The 17,591-nt window shown below is 41.7% G+C and overlaps 1 protein-coding gene across 1 annotated transcript in view; it reads right to left on the reverse strand.

Annotated features, from left to right (window-relative positions):
- WNK1 (WNK lysine deficient protein kinase 1) overlaps positions 1–17,591 on the reverse strand; it is a 109,103-nt gene that overhangs the window by 52,770 nt on the left and 38,742 nt on the right. Inside the window, 2 exon segments of the mRNA XM_079992080.1 lie at positions 15,229–15,386; positions 17,197–17,417. Coding sequence (XP_079848206.1) covers positions 15,229–15,386; positions 17,197–17,417 — 379 coding nt within the window.

Consider the following 17,591-nt stretch of genomic DNA (forward strand, 5'->3'; position numbering starts at 1 on the left):
CTCAGATGAATTGTTCCTGTTCTTTTAGAAGTATGAATTTCGATGAAAAGTCCCTGCTCTTATTGCATTGCAAAAACAGAACAAAACCCTGTTCTTCAATTGCTCACCTACTAAAGGAAAACTACCAAATACAACAAAATGATTTTGAATAAAAATGATACTTCCCTTGTTTTTAGACATATATGTTAAGTGACTAATGAGGCATCCCTAATTAAAGGCTGCAGTTCTAAGTTATAACAGACTTTTATAAAACATTTTAATCTACAACTCAAAAAGGGGGAAAAACTGTTAGTAATCTGACAGGCAGCCCTTATCAGTTAGAACACTTAATTGCATAGAGTTATGATCTATGTATTTTCATGCAGAACTATTCAAGGGAAAAGTCTTGAATTCAAATTACCTTCTTGTGATCTGATCACATGGAGTGATTACAATACAAATTCAAAAGTCCACCGAAACAATTTAAAAAACAAACCAAATGGAGGGAGGGAGGGAGAGCAAGTAAAGGACATGTTGTACTGTTCAGGGCTTCCAGCCATGTACACAAAGCCATTTGAGGGTCAAGCTAACATTGAGAAGCAGTGTTAGTTATGTATAAGCTAGTACACATCACATTTGGTCAACACACATATCTACAACACATTGTACCTGCATATAATACGAAGTATGTCTTCCAGTTACTAGCAGGGCATGATTTAGATCATGCTGACTTAGTAGTGCAAACTTTGATGACTTATTATAGGCAAGAGACACACTGTTATCTATTAGCACATTCTTCCAAACTACTTGGTCTTATTTATTCTGTGAAAAGAGCTGCTTACAGAGTAGTATCGAGGTGATTAGACAGGTAAGGTTTAAATCAGCCTTCCCCAATTAGCTGCCTTCCAGATGTTTTCCACTACAAATCCCATTAGCCCCAGTCAGCAAGGGCAACGGTAAGGGATGATAAGAGCTCAAGAACAATGGCACTTGTTTGGGATTGACAAATATAAAGTTGCATGTTTATTATTACAGTGGTACCTCGGGTTACATACGCTTCAGGTTACAGACTCGGCTAACGCAGCAATAGTGCTTCAGGTTAAAAACTTTGCTTCAGGATGAGAACAGAAATCGTGCTCCGGCGGTGCAGCGGCAGCAGGAGGCCCTATTAGCTAAAGTGGTGCTTCAGGTTAAGAAAAGTTTCAGGTTAAGAACGGACCTCCGGAACGAATTAAGTACTTAACCCGAGGTACCACTGTATTTTACACCTTAAATGACCACCACAGGATTAGTAACAACTTGTGGGCTGATAATTTTTGTGAACCTATGCTCAGTATTGTATTAGCATACACAGAAGTATACTCACTAACCACAATAAAGGCCAGTGAATGGTTTGGAACAGTTAATATTTCAACTGAAAGAGGACTATGAACACGGAAGTTTCAAGTTGTTGTTTTAAGTTAATATCTCTTTTGAACTTAATGTTTCAGTTTAAGAAGTTTACTATTTGGCACTATACACTTTCACTGATATACAATTGTTTTGTATCAAATAATGTAAATACTTTATTCCATTCTCATACCAGCTTTGCATATATAAAAGATAATCAATCATAACAAAAGATAATCAGAAAAACTCTGTGTTATCTTTGAGCTAATATAGTGTAGTAGCTAAGAAGCAAGACAATGAAACCAAAGTCACCAGAGTGAGCATTCATGGAACAGGATGAAGGAAGTCTGAAGTGAATCAGACCTTCCTCTTTCATCAATTAGTTTCCAAGTACATTAAATGGTACACTGGATAATAATGACATTTCCTCCTTTCAAGGCAATCCCCTGGATTAAGTATTTGCTGCCTTTGCACTGTTTTTGCAGAAGTTCCTGCTTGCTATTACATGCCAATTTAAACTATAGCCTACTCTGTCACTTACATAAATTTTTCTGTGTTAACTATTTTTAAAGCATTTTAGAATCAAGTGATAATAGCTCTCTTTCACACTACTTGTGTTGAAAACTGGGTTAATATATTTGCACTAAGCTTTCTTTCACAGCAGTTCAAAATGGCAAGTGAACGATATGCTGAAAAGCAACTTCAGAGCCAAAAATAAATTCTTAACTTCTCAACCAAGCACCAGAATATAGTATCTGTATTAAAGTGGCATAGGTTAACACAGCACTTATCAAAATAAAGAGTGCTTAATACTCCATATCTTTGTCAAGTGTAATTAACTTACATTAGCCCGTTTAAACATTCCTATTCCTTCCAACCGCACAAGACAGGCACCAGCATTAAATTACATTAACTGAAACTTTTGATTACCTTTCATTCTTACAGAGACAAACCTGCATTTTGTGCATAGTGGTGGTTGGGCCCCATGCCTCCTTCACTTGTGTATGAGAAGAGTTATTCAAGAACCCATATCTAGTATATCATCTAGTATATCAAAGATACTAGATGTATTCCTTTGCCCCTTCTTCTGCACAGTTTGCTGGTGTGCTTGTTCATCCTAGTCAGAAAGCCCTAGAAAGTCCTAGTACTGTATCTAGATTTCCAGGCATTATCTAAGTAATTGTGCCAACATTATTTTCCATGCACATGGCGACCATAATTCCTAAACAGATCCACACTAAACCTGAGTCTCAGCTGTCCTTTCTCCACTTAATTTGCACCAAAACCATTACATCCATACTTAAGTCCAGATACTTAATATTTTGAAGTCAGGACTGCCACAGCATAGCACCCAACACATGAAAGTAGTTATAGAACAGATCTATACAGAATTCTCTACAGAAGCATCATGACCCCCTATTTCCCATCATATGACTTAAATGAATGCAAGCTAGTATAACTGAAATTCTTACCTCTTTACCACAGTCTGTGTGAGAACAACAACAGTGTGAATTTATGATGACAAACACTGGGCAAAAATCTCTCTTGGAAAGATCCATTAGGAGACTCAGAGGCAAATATGCTGAGAGACTTGTGCACGCAAAAGGAGAATGGACTGTTAAAGTCCACACTTAACGCACAGCAGAAGGAAAGCAGGGATAAAGCTTTGAAGGAAGCATAGTCTTCTCTACAGTTTTGCCTTCCCTCATCCTGTGTCAGCCTGTAGAAATCAGAACTCTGTTTTCCACTGGCCAAGCCCCTTGACACACAGCAATAATAAATGCAATGGAACAGGTAAGCCTTCTTAGGGCTCCTCCCATTTCATCCTTCCCTGCTATTTCAGGCAAATTGGCATCTTCTTTTGCAAAATCCAGAATAGACTCTGTCCAAGCTTCCCTGTTCTATCATGCAGAGTATTAAAAAGAATGTAGCTGAAACTGAAGTGTCTTGATGATTCTATTTATAATTTATAATTTAAGGCACAACCACTTGACTGGCATTATAGCAATTATATTAATTAATCTGATAGCACCACTAGGATGTTACTTAGTCAAACGCAGCTACAGAACTCCTCTTTCTACCTAGATTACTGTATTCTTTTTATAAGTAGTCACACAACCTATTTTCTAATTTTACTCCGCACTGGGAGCAAATAATGGAACTATGTCCCTGCATTTACCTATGCCTCTACATTTTGCTCTTTTGCCAGTTATCTTATGGACTGTTGAAAAGTTTTACAAGGAAACCACATGTAGCACTAAAATACCATTGTTAGAAACTGGGATATGAATGCTAGGAGCCATGTGGCTCCTGGAACCTAGGTTGTGGGAACCAAAACAAAATGTCTAGACACCATTGGGGTAGGGGGCTGCTCCACTACCAGACCAGGCAGCCCTGCAGTAAAAAATAAAAAAATGCTGCCGGGTAGATCAGGGGTCTGCAGGGTAGACACGTCTTTTGTTACCGCTCTGCCCCACCAAACACCTGATTCACCTGGCAGCAATTTATTTTATTTTTATTTGCTGCCTGGTAAATCAGGGGGTCTGCAGGGTGGCACAGTACCCCACCAAACACCTGATTTGCCCAGCAGCTCAGCAGCAAAATTAGGCACATCTTTTGCTGCTGTGCAAATCAGGTGTTTGCCGGGGTAGTGTCGCAACAAAAGACAAGTGTATTTTGCTGCTGCTGCTGTCCCCTGCAGACCAGCTGACTGTACCCAGAAAGGTGGAGATGCTAGGCGCCAAGGGTGGCTCCTGAACATCTCCATCCAGTCGCAAAAGGCCCAGCTAATTTTGAATGCTGAATATAACTGAGAACATCAGCTACCTCTGCCAAAGCTGGAGAGCACCTTTAATACACTCTTAGCCCCTTGTTCTTCCCAAGCTACTGGGCAAGACAAAACATGACATTGCTTTTCCACACTGACTCATCACATGCCCATTTTAACTGGTATTCAGATGACAACATCCACAAAACAATCCAAGTCTTTCTACTGAAAAGACACCAATTTGCTAGATACCATGTTGGTGCATAGCAGTGGCAGGTTTCATAGAAAAGATAGAAGAGTGGCCGTGCCAGCAGGACTGCTAAGGGAGGGGAGGGATTGTAAGAAGATTGGAAACTTTTTCCAATTTTAGATATACAAGAAACTCATGCAAGATCACATTCAGATCACATGTAGTTAATTGAATATGCATCTGTGTCACTGTGTATCCACATCAGGAAGCCACAACCCGTGGCTACTGCCCTCCCGTGAGATCACACACAACTATTTGTGCACAATTTACATGCAGTTTCCTACATGGAAGTGCTAAGAAAGTTATGATAGCTGATAATGGTATTTAGGATTTCCCCCAAACAAGGGGATTAACAATAGAGTCTGAAAGGAATTTTACTCTAATTGCTTTAATCTTCTTTTAGACTTTGCCATTAATTATGTTGGCCCATGAACTCTAGAGTCAAGCTGCAAGGTACTTTGAAAAATCTCCATTACTTTTTTACTAAGCTATTTCAGTACTGGTTTGAGCTAGATGTAGGCTGCTACAAACCATTAAAGGAAATGTTAAAAGAACTCATGATCCTAATGGAAAACAAAGTTAACCCCTTCCTCCCAACCCTGAGGCAATACTATGCAAGGTAATTTAATTTACTCCATGCATCTTATGAAATGCAAATTTCTGTTATGTTACCCAATCCATGCTTAACCACTTCATTCCTGACTCTACAGCTTGCCCAGCTAAACTTCAATTTTAAATACCAATATCCAATCCAAATTATGGTTTTTTTTCTTACCGGTATTACAGCTTGCTATGCCCTAGTAATGCACATAATACTCACCCCTACTTAGTGGTATGAACACATTTTACCGTATTTTTTGCTCCATAAGGCGCACCTGACCATAAGGCGCACCTAGTTTTTAGAGGGGGAAATCAAGAAAAAATATTATTTCCCCACCCCCAGCCCCAAAGAGCGACGGATAGGCTGCGCGCAGCCTGTCCGCTTCTCCCAGAGCTTCTTGGGGCTGCCGGGGGAAGCCCGGGTCCCCCCCCCAGCCTCAAAGAGCAAAGAAGCCAAGACAGCGAGCGGGATGGATCCCGCTCGCTGTCTTGGCTTCTTTAGCCGTGCGCAGCCTCTCCGACCAAGAGAGGCTGCGCGCGGCTATGACAATTCCCCCACCTCCCACAAAAGCCCACAGGAGCTGCGCACCCTTTAAGGAGCGTGTGGCTCCTGCGGGCTTTTCTAAGAGGAGGGAGAAGGGACTGACTGGCCGCGTCAATCCCTCCTCCCTCCTGGGGAAAAGCCCACAAGAGCTGCGCTGAGCTTGTGTGCGGCTTTCGGGGGCTTTTCCTGCCTGCCTCCCTCCTGCATTCGCTTCATAAGACGCACACACATTTCCCCTTACTTTTTAGGAGGGAAAAAGTGCATCTTATGGAGCGAAAAATACAGTATTTCAGGATTTCTCAGAATACTTTCCATGCCTTAGAGATACTGAATTTTACCACCATAGTCCACATTTTGTGAACCAGCACTGCAGTACTGTCTTCATCATAACAGCTTTTATCCTGCACAACCAGTTTGACTCTCCTTTCCCCACCTTCATCCCCATTTTTGACTTTCCAGTGTACGTCTGGGAAGTTTTGTTCTCCAGTTTATTCCTATCAAGTGAATGGTCATATTATGATTGGGGGGGGGGGTGTGGAGTTACTTCACAATGTGCATCTTCATAAATCCAATGTAGTTCTCACTTATTAACACTGCTAGTCATTGTACTTCCTTAAACATATCCAGAGGGTGGGCTGAACTTGTTGCTCTGCTGGAGGCAGTATGTGAAAGGGGGAATTAGGCATAAGCATGAGAGGAGACAAACAGTGAAGGATGAAGTAGTGAGTGGGGTCAACTGGCAGTGTAATACACAGTGGAAGGTGGAAGGAAGATCAGTGATGACGTAGAACAGTGCTTATGAAGGAGGCACTGAATTCCTCTGATAGCTGGCTCTGCCTCTGCCTCTACCCCCCATCTTCCCTCTCTCTCTCGACATTTCAGTTCCATTCTGGGAATTATACTCTGAGTTCACATTGTGAACCTTGGTTGGGGTTCCCTTCAGGGACCACTGGGGCTAGAGCAGGATGCAGATCCTGTACTGCTCATGACGAGACAAATAGTGCACTGTCTGTGCATGGCCATCTACCCAAATGCACACAGGCACTTGCATGGCCCCAGGGTGGGTGGGGGTGACAACCTTTCAAATGCCATGTAGATCCTCCCACTTTCTAATGCACTAATCCTGGCACACTGCTGCCTCAGAAAGGCAAAGGGCTGCAATGTGGATCTGGCCCGGGAGTGAATCTGAAATTACTTTCCTGATGTGTTTGGGTTATTATATCCTAGCCTAGTAAATCCAAGTAATCAAACAAGTAATCATCATCAGATCCTTGAGGATTCACAAATCAGTTTATGAATTGGTTACAGTAATTTTGTTCAGAGGGAGGTTACCTTCACTGCAGTGTAGAGACAGGCAAGTCTCAAATATAGTTCCATTTTAGGATCTCCTACACATCTTTGACTCCACAGTCCATACCTATTTCAACACTTTACAGCAGATACTTTCATTAAAGTGTTGCTTGGATGAATGAAATGCACTATGTTACCTTATAAATCCCCACTAAAGAGACAGATTCACAGCTTATTTTGATTGCTAGAACTGAACGTAGGGGGTAGAAACTTTAAAAATGCAAATGAACTAGTCCTGTGATGACTTGTCAGTTGACTTGCAGTTAAATGTGTGAACTTCCTCTGTAGAAAGTACAGTCATACAGAAGCTCCATCTATAATGTTTCATCTGTGATAGCTGTTTGCATTAAGTGGGGAAAACGCATGTGGGAACTGATCATTCTAAAAGACCAGACTAAATATATTCAGCCCAGTTTCATTCCTAGACAATTAGTGGCATTATATGGGCAAACATGTACAAAAAAATGGCCAACAGTCAAGCTAGACAAAACATTAAATTCATGATGACAGTCAAACTTTTTAAAAAGGTTTTTAAAGGCACAGGGAGATCACAACTGCAGAGTATGGGGAGGAGAGATTTAATTGTTCCCCACAAACATTGCAGTACTGATGAAGCAGGTATTGGCATTAATGGCATCTTATGGGAGGGGGTGAGCTGGACCATAAAGAAGGCTGATCGCTGAAGAATTGATGCTTTTGAATTATGGTGCTGGAGGAGACTCTTGAGAGTCCCATGGACTGCAAGAAGATCAAACCTCTCCATTCTGAAGGAAATCAGCCCTGAGTGCTCACTGGAAGGACAGATCCTGAAGCTGAGGCTCCAATACTTTGGCCACCTCATGAGAAGAGAAGACTCCCTGGAAAAGACCCTGATGTTGGGAAAGATTGAGGGCACAAGGAGAAGGGGACAACAGAGGACGAGATGGTTGGACAGTGTTCTCGAAGCTACAATGAGTCTGACCAAACTGCGGGAGGCAGTGGAAGACAGGAGTGCCTGGCGTGCTCTGGCCCATGGGGTCACGAAGAGTCGGACATGACTAAACGACTAAACAACAACAACCATTGTCATAAAGAACAGATTATATTCCATCCTAAAGCTGTGCAGCATACCCAGAACCTCCTAACTGGAAGCTTTGTACTTTGAGCAGGCAGCATAAGCTAGGACAAGGATAGTCAACCTTGTGTTCTCCGGGTGTTGTGGACTACAACTCCAAACAGCTCTAGAGGGCATTACAGCGGCTACTTCTGTACTTGCACAACTCAAGACCACAAGGAAATGGTGAAGGGGACAATTGCTCTGGTGGTGTCACTGACTGGGCAGAGGAGGAATGGTGGAGACTGCCTCTCCAGCCTGACCCTTCCAGAGAAGAAGACAGTTCAGAATTACAACAGGGGTTTGAGGGAGATGAAGGGAGAAGTTGGGAAATAATGGAAGAGGGAGGAAGAGGAAGAGCCGGAACAGCTGGCTGACATGTTATCACTAGAAAGCATTCCAGATCCCCCTTCTTCCAGAACCCAACAAGTCTTAAAAGTAGGAGAGCAAAGTGCTCAGAAGCAAAGGGCCCTCAGCGCCACCCATAGAAGGGATGAGGAATGAGGAAGTGGGAGAGAAGGGGAGGGGAGATTTACTCAGAGCAACACGATTAATCCAAGAGGCTGCATTTCTAAGCCTCTCTCTGTGAAGGAAGGAAATCAGCCCTGAGTGCTCACTGGAAGGACAGATCCTGAAGCTGAAGCTCCAATACTTTGGCCACCTCATGAGAAGAGAAGACTCCCTGGAAAAGACCCTGATGTTGGGAAAGATTGAGGGCACAAGGAGAAGGGGATGACAGAGGACGAGATGGTTGGATAGTGTTCTCGAAGCTACCAGCATGAGTTTGACTAAACTGCGGGAGGCAATGGAAGACAGAAGTGCCTGGCGTGCTCTTGTCCATGGGGTCATGAAGAGTCGGACACGACTAAATGACTAAACAACAAATGGGAGGGGGAGAGAAGTCAGCAAGTTAAATGCATTCACACATTTAAATATCACTATCTTGGCCCTAAGTTCAATGAGGACATTGGTCAGTAGCAAAATTCAGTACTATAATAACAAAGTGCAATAGCATAATAGATAAGATGGTCTCTTTATATAGTACAGATTCAAGAACCATCAGGAGCAAAACACACTCAACATGTTTCGGCCACCTTTAAATAGTTTAAAACTGCCATAGACCTCTGCAGAGTTTCATTTTTTAAAAAACCCCTTTGGCTCTTCACAGTGAACTGCGAAGGTGGGCATGACTCTTGCAATGATGGAACAAGCTCTCTTGAACGCTACCCATTCTGGCTGATGAAAGCCAGGTTGGGGGGGGGGGCTGATCAGGTCAGTCCAGGGTGTGGAGAACATGCCACTGTGCAATGAAGTGGGGCTTGCTGGTCTTAAAAAAGCAGTGGCACATTCACTCTTGAAGAGGTTTACAATAAGTACCACCTGTTCACCAATACTCGCTTCTTGGGCAAGGTGGTGGCAAAGGAGCTGCAGGATATTTTGTTTGTTCATTTGGTTTTGGTTCATTTGGGTTTTTTGTTCGTTTGTTCATTTGGTTTGTTCATTCATATGATTTGTTCATTTGGTTCATTTTGTTTTAATTTGTATACCACCCTTCATAGATCATAGGGCACTTTACAGCAAAAAACACAAAATGATTACACAAAATACATAGCGAGAAAAAGAAAACAAACCCATTAATGCCCCCTTCCACAAGAACATTTAAAAGGCCATAGATTGCTTAATCAGCCAATGGTCTGGTTACAGAGCAACGTTTTCATCTGGCACCTAAAAGTAAGTAAAGAAGGCACGAGATGAGCCTCCTGGGGACAGCATTCCACAAACAGGGAGCCACCGTAGAAAAGGCCTGTCCTCGTGTTGCCACCCTCCAGACCTCTCATGGAAGAAGCACACAAAGAAGGGCTTCAGATGATGTTAGCATGGTTTGAGTCGGTTCATATGGGGAGAAGCAGTCCTTGAATACAAACTATCTGGATCCAGTTCTATCTGGAATCAGGCTTGGTTTGGTGACTAAATCAGCCTCTGTTGCCCTGATGACCTGTACCAAGAACAAGGCAAGGAGAATGCATCTCTGGCTCCTACTTTTCAATCTGTTGAAATTTTTTGATACCACCGATAGCAGTATCCTCCTGGACTAGTTCTGTGAGGTGGTTACTGGAGTCTTCCTGAACTTAATGGGATTTCCTCCTGAGCAAACATCCATAATATTGGGATGAAAATCTCAAATAACGAGGTTCTTAATGAATGAATCCTAGAACTTAAACATAAAGCCTAACATTTTAAGACAGATGTGTTATTTTAAGATATGATTCTATGGTTCTATGTACCATATTTTTCGCACCTGACCAAAAGACGCACCAAGTTTTTAGATCAGGAAAACAAGAAAAAAAATATCTGACTCAAATGTTGTACTAAACTATTTAAAACAGCAAAGTGGGTGGCTCCTGTCCACTTTGCTGCTTTAAAGCGAGCCACGGTATATATTGAAGAGAATGGAAAAAGGACAGACATTCCATTATAATGTAGCTGTTTTCATTATCACTGGGAAGTCAGTATTGGCAGCAGTCACAAAAACTAAAATTTGAACATTTTACTGTTATTAATCAAGAATATTAATAGTCAGGGAGAGAAACCAGGGCTGTGCAAATGAGAAGTGCTTGGAGTATGGAGGAACAGCAAAGAGATAAAATGATTGCACTCCAGTTCCTAAATCTCTGAAGTTTTCTCAAAACAGGCATGGTTGTATTGAAAGGAAGATTCAAAATGGGGTGACTCAGCAAAGAACAGAGGAGGAAAAGAGGGCAGATAAATAGCTTCCATTCAATAACAAGAGAACACAATGTTTTTGGTTTGGTATAGGTGGACTGTACTTGTAAGAATTTGTATAATGAATTATAGATTTGGAGTGGAATATCAGTGCCTCTTTTCAGCAATAAAGATTAGCTGCTAGGAACATGGTCCACACACAAACACACAGGATGTCTGGTTATAGTTGTGCAGTTTAAACTGTTCCTGAGCCAGATGCCTGCTCAGTTGTAGCTGAGCTCACTATTACTGGTTTGTGGAGATGCTTTGCATGTATTTATGACTATTTCTGCAAAACTGCTACTTGAAGAAATCCCCAAACTTAATATTTTTAAACTTCAAATGGAGCTCAGAATCCAGTTAGGCAACCCTTTGCAGTTGAATTAGGAGGCACAGAGAGACAGCAATTTGCTTCTCCCCACCCCCACCCCCACGAGCATCCCAGGAACACACAGCCTTCCCTCTGCTTGCAAACCTTGTCGGGGCTTCAGGGGAAAGCAGAGGCTGCCGGCAGAGCAGTGTGGCTCCTCCCCCCCATCCCAGGAACACACAGCCTTCCCTCTGCTTGCAAACCTTGTCGGGGCTTCAGGGGAAAGCAGAGGCTGCCGGCAGAGCCACGTGGCTCCTCCCCCCACCCCCAAAGAGCACCCCAGCAGTGCAGGGCAACAGCGATTTGGCTCCAGGGACCACACATTCGCTCCATAAGACGCACAGACATTTTCCCTTCCTTTTTAGGAGGGAAAAAGTGCGTCCAATGAAGCGAAAAATACGGTATATATTAAGTTGTCCATAAATAAAACCTATTGCCTATGTGAACAATTGAAGATAACATCATACAATTAACTAAACCTTGGAATCACTGAAATCACTCCAATTATCTGAATCTACCTTATTTTCCACACATTGTGGAAAGCAGCACTCTTATATGGAAATTCTGGGCAATATCTAAGTCACTGAACCAATTAATGCTGAATTGTACAAAACAATCCTATAGGAAATACAGAAAAACCTGCATCACCAGAAGAGCTATGAAACAAAAATGCTAGTCCCATATAACGTACTCAGGCCAAGTTTGGACATTGTGCTGAACCAGGCATGGGGAGCCTGTGGCACTCCAGATATTGCTAGACTACAACACCCATCATCCTTTACCATTAACCACAATAGCTTGGGCTGATGCGAGTTGACAGTCCAGCTACTTTGGAGTGGCATAAATTCCACACTCCTACACTATACTGTAGCTTCAGTGACATGAACAAGCTTAGGTGAGCCTTAGTCTCACACATACATGATCTCTCTCCTCCTCCACACAGCTGAGAGCAGACAGATGCTTCCACTTTTTCATTATTTGTCACTTCATCCAGATCAACAAACTGCTTAATGAGAACTATGATGTTTGAAACAAGCCAACTTGTTTCAATGAACATTAATGTTTACCAGATTGGATGGAACAAACTAGTACAGCCAAAGCTTTCAAACCTCTGCCCAGCTGAGTGAGAGAAGAGGAGAATGCAAGCCTGAGGCTCACCTAGGCTCATTCACTTCATGCTAAACTATGGTTTAGCATGACGTTGAAAAACAGCTTCCGTGCAGAGGTTTGAAAGGTTAAAAAAGATGCAGGAAACTCAAGGACAGTTTGTCCTTTAACAAGTACCAAACTCCAAAACAACTTGTATCCATTCATGGTTAAGTATTTAGTGTAGCCCTGGGAGATTAGCAATAAACCTGGATCTTTTACACACATTTGTATGGAAATACAGGAGGCCAGCATACCTAACGTTTTAGCCCTAGGAGCTCTGCATACTTCTGAAGTAGCTTGGAAGTTGTATTACTCACTGTATTCACAAAGGATTAAAATAAATTACTTTTGCCTGTACAGTTACAAGTCTGATTTCTGATCTTCAGATCTTTGCTGTTTGACATACAAACTCATGCAGAGAGGCAAGACAAAGTAAAGGGGAAACAATAACTATCCTGATTTCTGCAGCTGCATTACTGGTAGTTTTGTCTTGCTTTTGGTTCTCTTTATTTAGCTCATGCGAATAATGAAGTTGGTTTCCCTTAAACTGTTTCTGCTGAACTTTAATAGCTTTTTGCCCTGCTCAGTTGTAAACCCAATAGAATCATTCTCTATTTCAGGAATGTTACAGAAACACTATTTCCTATGAATGAATTTAAAAGGCAAAAGTGAAATGAAATGGATTATAGTCTCTGATTCTCTTTTCTAACTTGACCCTTCATGTTGTGGGTTACCGGTATGCCTAAATCTGCAATGTGTATGCCACCCTGAACCGAATTTGGCCTGCATACAAGGCTTGATCTTCCTCTTTCTAACTTGCCCCAGTATACCAAAGCTTTCCCTCTGCTCTGCACAATCACACTCACTTATTATTATTAATCACCCACCCTTCCCCCTAAGGTCCCACAGTATGTCCAAATTTATCCCACTTTAGTGCACATTTCATTGCCCTCTGATGAGGGTGACAAGAGAAATTCCATTCTAGGATGAAGGTGGGGAGGGGGTGGGGAGTCAAACCCCTAGGCAACCCCACCATCAAAACAAGATGCTGCTCACTGCTGCCTGGAGTCACCAACATAAGAGACACCAAATTTCAGAGTTAAAATTTCAGTACTACAGAACATCAGCTAAAAGAAAAAATACAAACATAAACTTTAATAATAAAGTTCACTGCATTCTATTCAGTTTATTATTTTAAAAGGTAGGCTTGCACACAGCGTCATCAGTGTGAATGGTGCTTTACAGAGAAAAAAGACAGCTGGTCCCTGCCCAAAAAGTTTAAAATCCTACACAAGCAAAACAATAGAGGAAGGAAGTAGAAAAATGTATTCAATTCATTTGCACTTAGGCTTAGCTTCCACAGATAATGTGGTTGTGCCAAAGGCTTCATAGAAAAGGTGGACTTTTGAGAACGAGTTTGCGGGGTGGGGGATGCAACATCCTATAGGTGGCTCAGGGAGGCAGCTGCAGTGAAGTCACCAACAAGGAAGAAAAGGCCAGAATAATTCAAAGGCTCTGTTTGCAAAGGAGCGTATGTCCCATCCAGGCCTAGGTGAGACCAGCTGACTAGCCTTAACTCCCACCTCCTTTGTGACTGAAATGGAAAAAAATCTGTTGCCTGTGATGGTGCTGCTGCACTGAGTGAGGAAGCCCCTTCCCAGAGGAATTATCTCAACTGGCACTGGTTGGTGCTTTGATAAATTATTTTTTAATACTATGAGTTACTATCAAAAGGCACTGTTTATTGAACTGAACTGAACTGAACACAGGCTGAAACCGGCATCCATTTTCATTAAGTTCTCACCAAAGTCTCTTAATTGTGGAGACACACTATTTCCCCCTGAATATGAGAGGCACACTTTGCTACTGAACTCGGAAAGCTTTCCTATTCATGTGCAAGGCTATGAATTTGCCATACTCGAAGGAGGCCATCTCCTGGGTATTTCTGCTCGAGTCACTGTTCTAAGGAGTGCCAGTCTAGAAAAATGAGTTATGCAGATGCACATCAGTGAGGCTTCTATGTGGTGGGTAGTTTTCTCCATTTTGGTTCCCAACAATTGGGGGGGGGGGGGAACATGGGGTGGAAACCAGCCCCATGCAGAGCTTATGCTGGTCCTGGGTTGCCCCCCTGGTCAGCTTAGCCCTCCAGGGCCCAGAGAAAGTGTACCCAGCTGCCCTCCCCCATCTTCATGGACCTGGTGGAAACACTTGGGCTCAATCTCAGCTACATTACAATCTTGGATTTTACTAATGCTTTTTATAGCCACTGAATTCTCCCTGGGTATTGTTTTTGGGAGGGGAGCTTCTTCCCACCACTTATTTTTTTCACCCCCACAAACCTCAAGCTTACCCCAGTCTGTTTATCCCTCATATGAAGGTGGTAGCTTTAGTTATATTTGTGCAAGCATGCTAAGACTTGAAAAAGAAATAAGGATATTTCCACTGGAAACCAACGGAAAATAATATTTCCTTGAATGGTAGGGCAAAAGTATTTTAAACTTTTACTTACAGCTTGTATAAACAAGTATTTAGAATCCTAGTTAAGCAACACATGCCTATAATAATTCTTTCATTCTGTAACATATTTGTTCAGATCAAGAGCTAATGTTCAAGTTAATGTTTTGTAATGAAGAAAAAACTGACAGGGTCAAAAGATTTCAACCAATATCCAATTTTAGTTTGGTACAGTACCTGGTTACGCAACTTTTCCTGAATGAATGCCAATGAACAGTAGGATTAAAGAACTGATTTCTACCTGAGCTTTAAGTGTGGGCTGTGGCTCTTCCTTTTTGTAGCATTCAACCTCTTGCATTTCATGTAGAGCTAGGAAAGAGAGCATCTACATTTTCCCAAGTGTGTGCTTTCTTTTCTTTTTCTCTCCTGCAAAGCTACCCATCCTCTATCACTGAAGGAAGACATCTTTTGTTAGCTGTGGTAGGAGCTCTACAATTGTAGATGGTTATAGGAGACTTACGCTGGTCACTCGACGGTAGATCTGTGCAGCATTTTGACACTCAGAATAAGGATATTCAGACGTAGCCATCTCAAGCATACACATCCCAAAAGCATATACATCAACGGATTCATCGTATTTCTCCTCATACATCTCGGGTGCCATGAACTCTGGGGTACCTTAAATTAAAAGAACGATTCAGACTCTAAATGTCTCAAAGCGAGCAGAGGCTGCTGGCGTTACTCACCGCAGAAGGGAGTAGATGGGTAGACCTGTGAGAAAAGAAGAAGTGGAAGCAAAAAGAAGAGGGAGGACACCCTCAGTCACTCTGTTTCATCAACGTATCCCATGGGTCTTCCATTGCAAGGCCTTTGCAAGAAGTGAGGAACCAACAGTTAAAGGTTTTTATGTTCACCATTTATATATATTATAATGGAACAGAATCGGGGGGAACATATGAAGATTTTACTCATAATGGTATATGATTGAATCCCAGGTTGAAGATAAACGGAGAAAAATAAAGTAAGAGACTAGCTAGACTACAAACCAAATACTTGTTAGACACACTTACCTTTCCTCCTTGTGAGAAAGGAGGTATGAGGCTTGTTTCAGCATCCCTGCCTGCCCTCTGCTGTAAAAAATTAGTACTGGAAAGAGTCCACAGCTAGTCTCTGACCCGTAACACTCCATTTACTTCTGTTTAGTGTCACTTTAAACAAAGCCTTGCAATGAAAAACCCTGTGTTTATGAATAAAGGCTTCTTAAAAATTAATTTTTCAAAAATGTTCTGCAAAGGCCACTCACCAGAGCCCTTTTTACATACTTACCATTTCACCTGCAGTACATTTTATAGGCCTACTGCAGATACAGGAAATAGTGAGGGACATCCTACAGGCAAAAATACTCAGAAATATAGAGAGATTGAGTTATAGGCACAGAGGGCGAGATTCAATAAATCCTAATTTTAAAATCAATTTGTAGGAGGTGTATTATCCCTGATGTATCAAACCAATGCACCCTTCCGTTTCACAGAAATCTGCACTATATGAATCAGAGATATGTAAGAGCCAGAAATTACCAATAAGCAGAGAATTATTTCCTGCAAACAAACCAGATTGTATGCAAATTTACCAATCAATCACTTTTTACTTCCCTATCCATCTTCCCATGATTCAGTGGTGTTCCAGCCTTAACTGAAAGGGAGCATACTAATTCAATTGTTCAAAAAAGTCAGAATATGGCAGTTTTCCAATTGAAAGTTGATCATAACATATGGAAAAGAGACTGCTGTTAAGGAAGTTGGTCATTTCCCACTGAATATTCTCCCCTTTCCACTAACATTAATTGTTTCTAGACTGGCTGGAAAGCAGGAAATGTTTCATTGTCACAAAGGCCAAGATATTTGCAAATGTGAATTTGTATTGTTAAAATCAGGTATTACAACTTCTGAAAACAGAACTTCAGAAATAGCTGTAGATTGCATTCTAAAAACACACACTAGCAGATGCAGACTAAAAAGGACCATCTTTTCCCTTGTTAGCTTGCATCCTTCACAAAACAAATAGCAGAACAGAGCTGTTAAAACCAATTATCTGGTCATAGTTTCAGACCAGCTGACAAAGCTATTGTAGGGTACTTAAATGCAGCAGCCCAGAAATTTTAGGTATAAGGCAGAGGTTTGTATTTTTTAAAAAAGATTTTTCATTCAAAACTCTGTGCTTCCCCTTAATCCCAGTTCAGAACAGTTATTTCAAAGGATGGAAATACTTTGGTTTTATCAAGTGTTCTGCTAAGTGAATGAGCCTACACACCTTGAGAAGATTCTTTAAGAGAATACTAATATCAGGGACCCATATTTTATGAGACCTAAAACTCCAGAATTTTCAGGGATGAAGCTTTTTTCATTTCCTTTTTTTGCTTTGTGAGAATTGGAAAATTCTATTAGGCAAATTTTCAAGTAAGAACTGCTAAAACAAACCAGATGCTTACCTATCACACTCTTGGCAAAGGAAGCCCGCTTCAAGGTTGCCAGACCCAAGTCTCCTATCTTGACTGATCCTGTGGGGCCAGTAATAAATATGTTGTCACACTTCAAGTCACGGTGGATAATGGGAGGAGTACGCGTGTGCAAGAACTGCAAACCCTTCAGTATTTGCCGGCACCAGCTTCGCAGTACTTTGATTTTCATCACTTTAAACCTTTTTAAGTACCTAGGGAAAGAGCCACAGGAATAAAAATAAGCTTCAAGCTTCATCTAGAAGTCCATGCTGTTGGAATGCCACAAGTGAACTACAAACCATCAAACAAACAGTTCGTAACAAAAGCAGGCTTCGTATGAGCCAAACTCCACACCTCCAGAAAAAGAACATAGGGCAAAGAGAAGT

The sequence above is a fragment of the Podarcis cretensis genome (genome assembly GCF_951804945.1).
Source record: "Podarcis cretensis genome assembly, chromosome: 10".
In the NCBI taxonomy this organism is placed as follows: domain Eukaryota; kingdom Metazoa; phylum Chordata; class Lepidosauria; order Squamata; family Lacertidae; genus Podarcis; species Podarcis cretensis.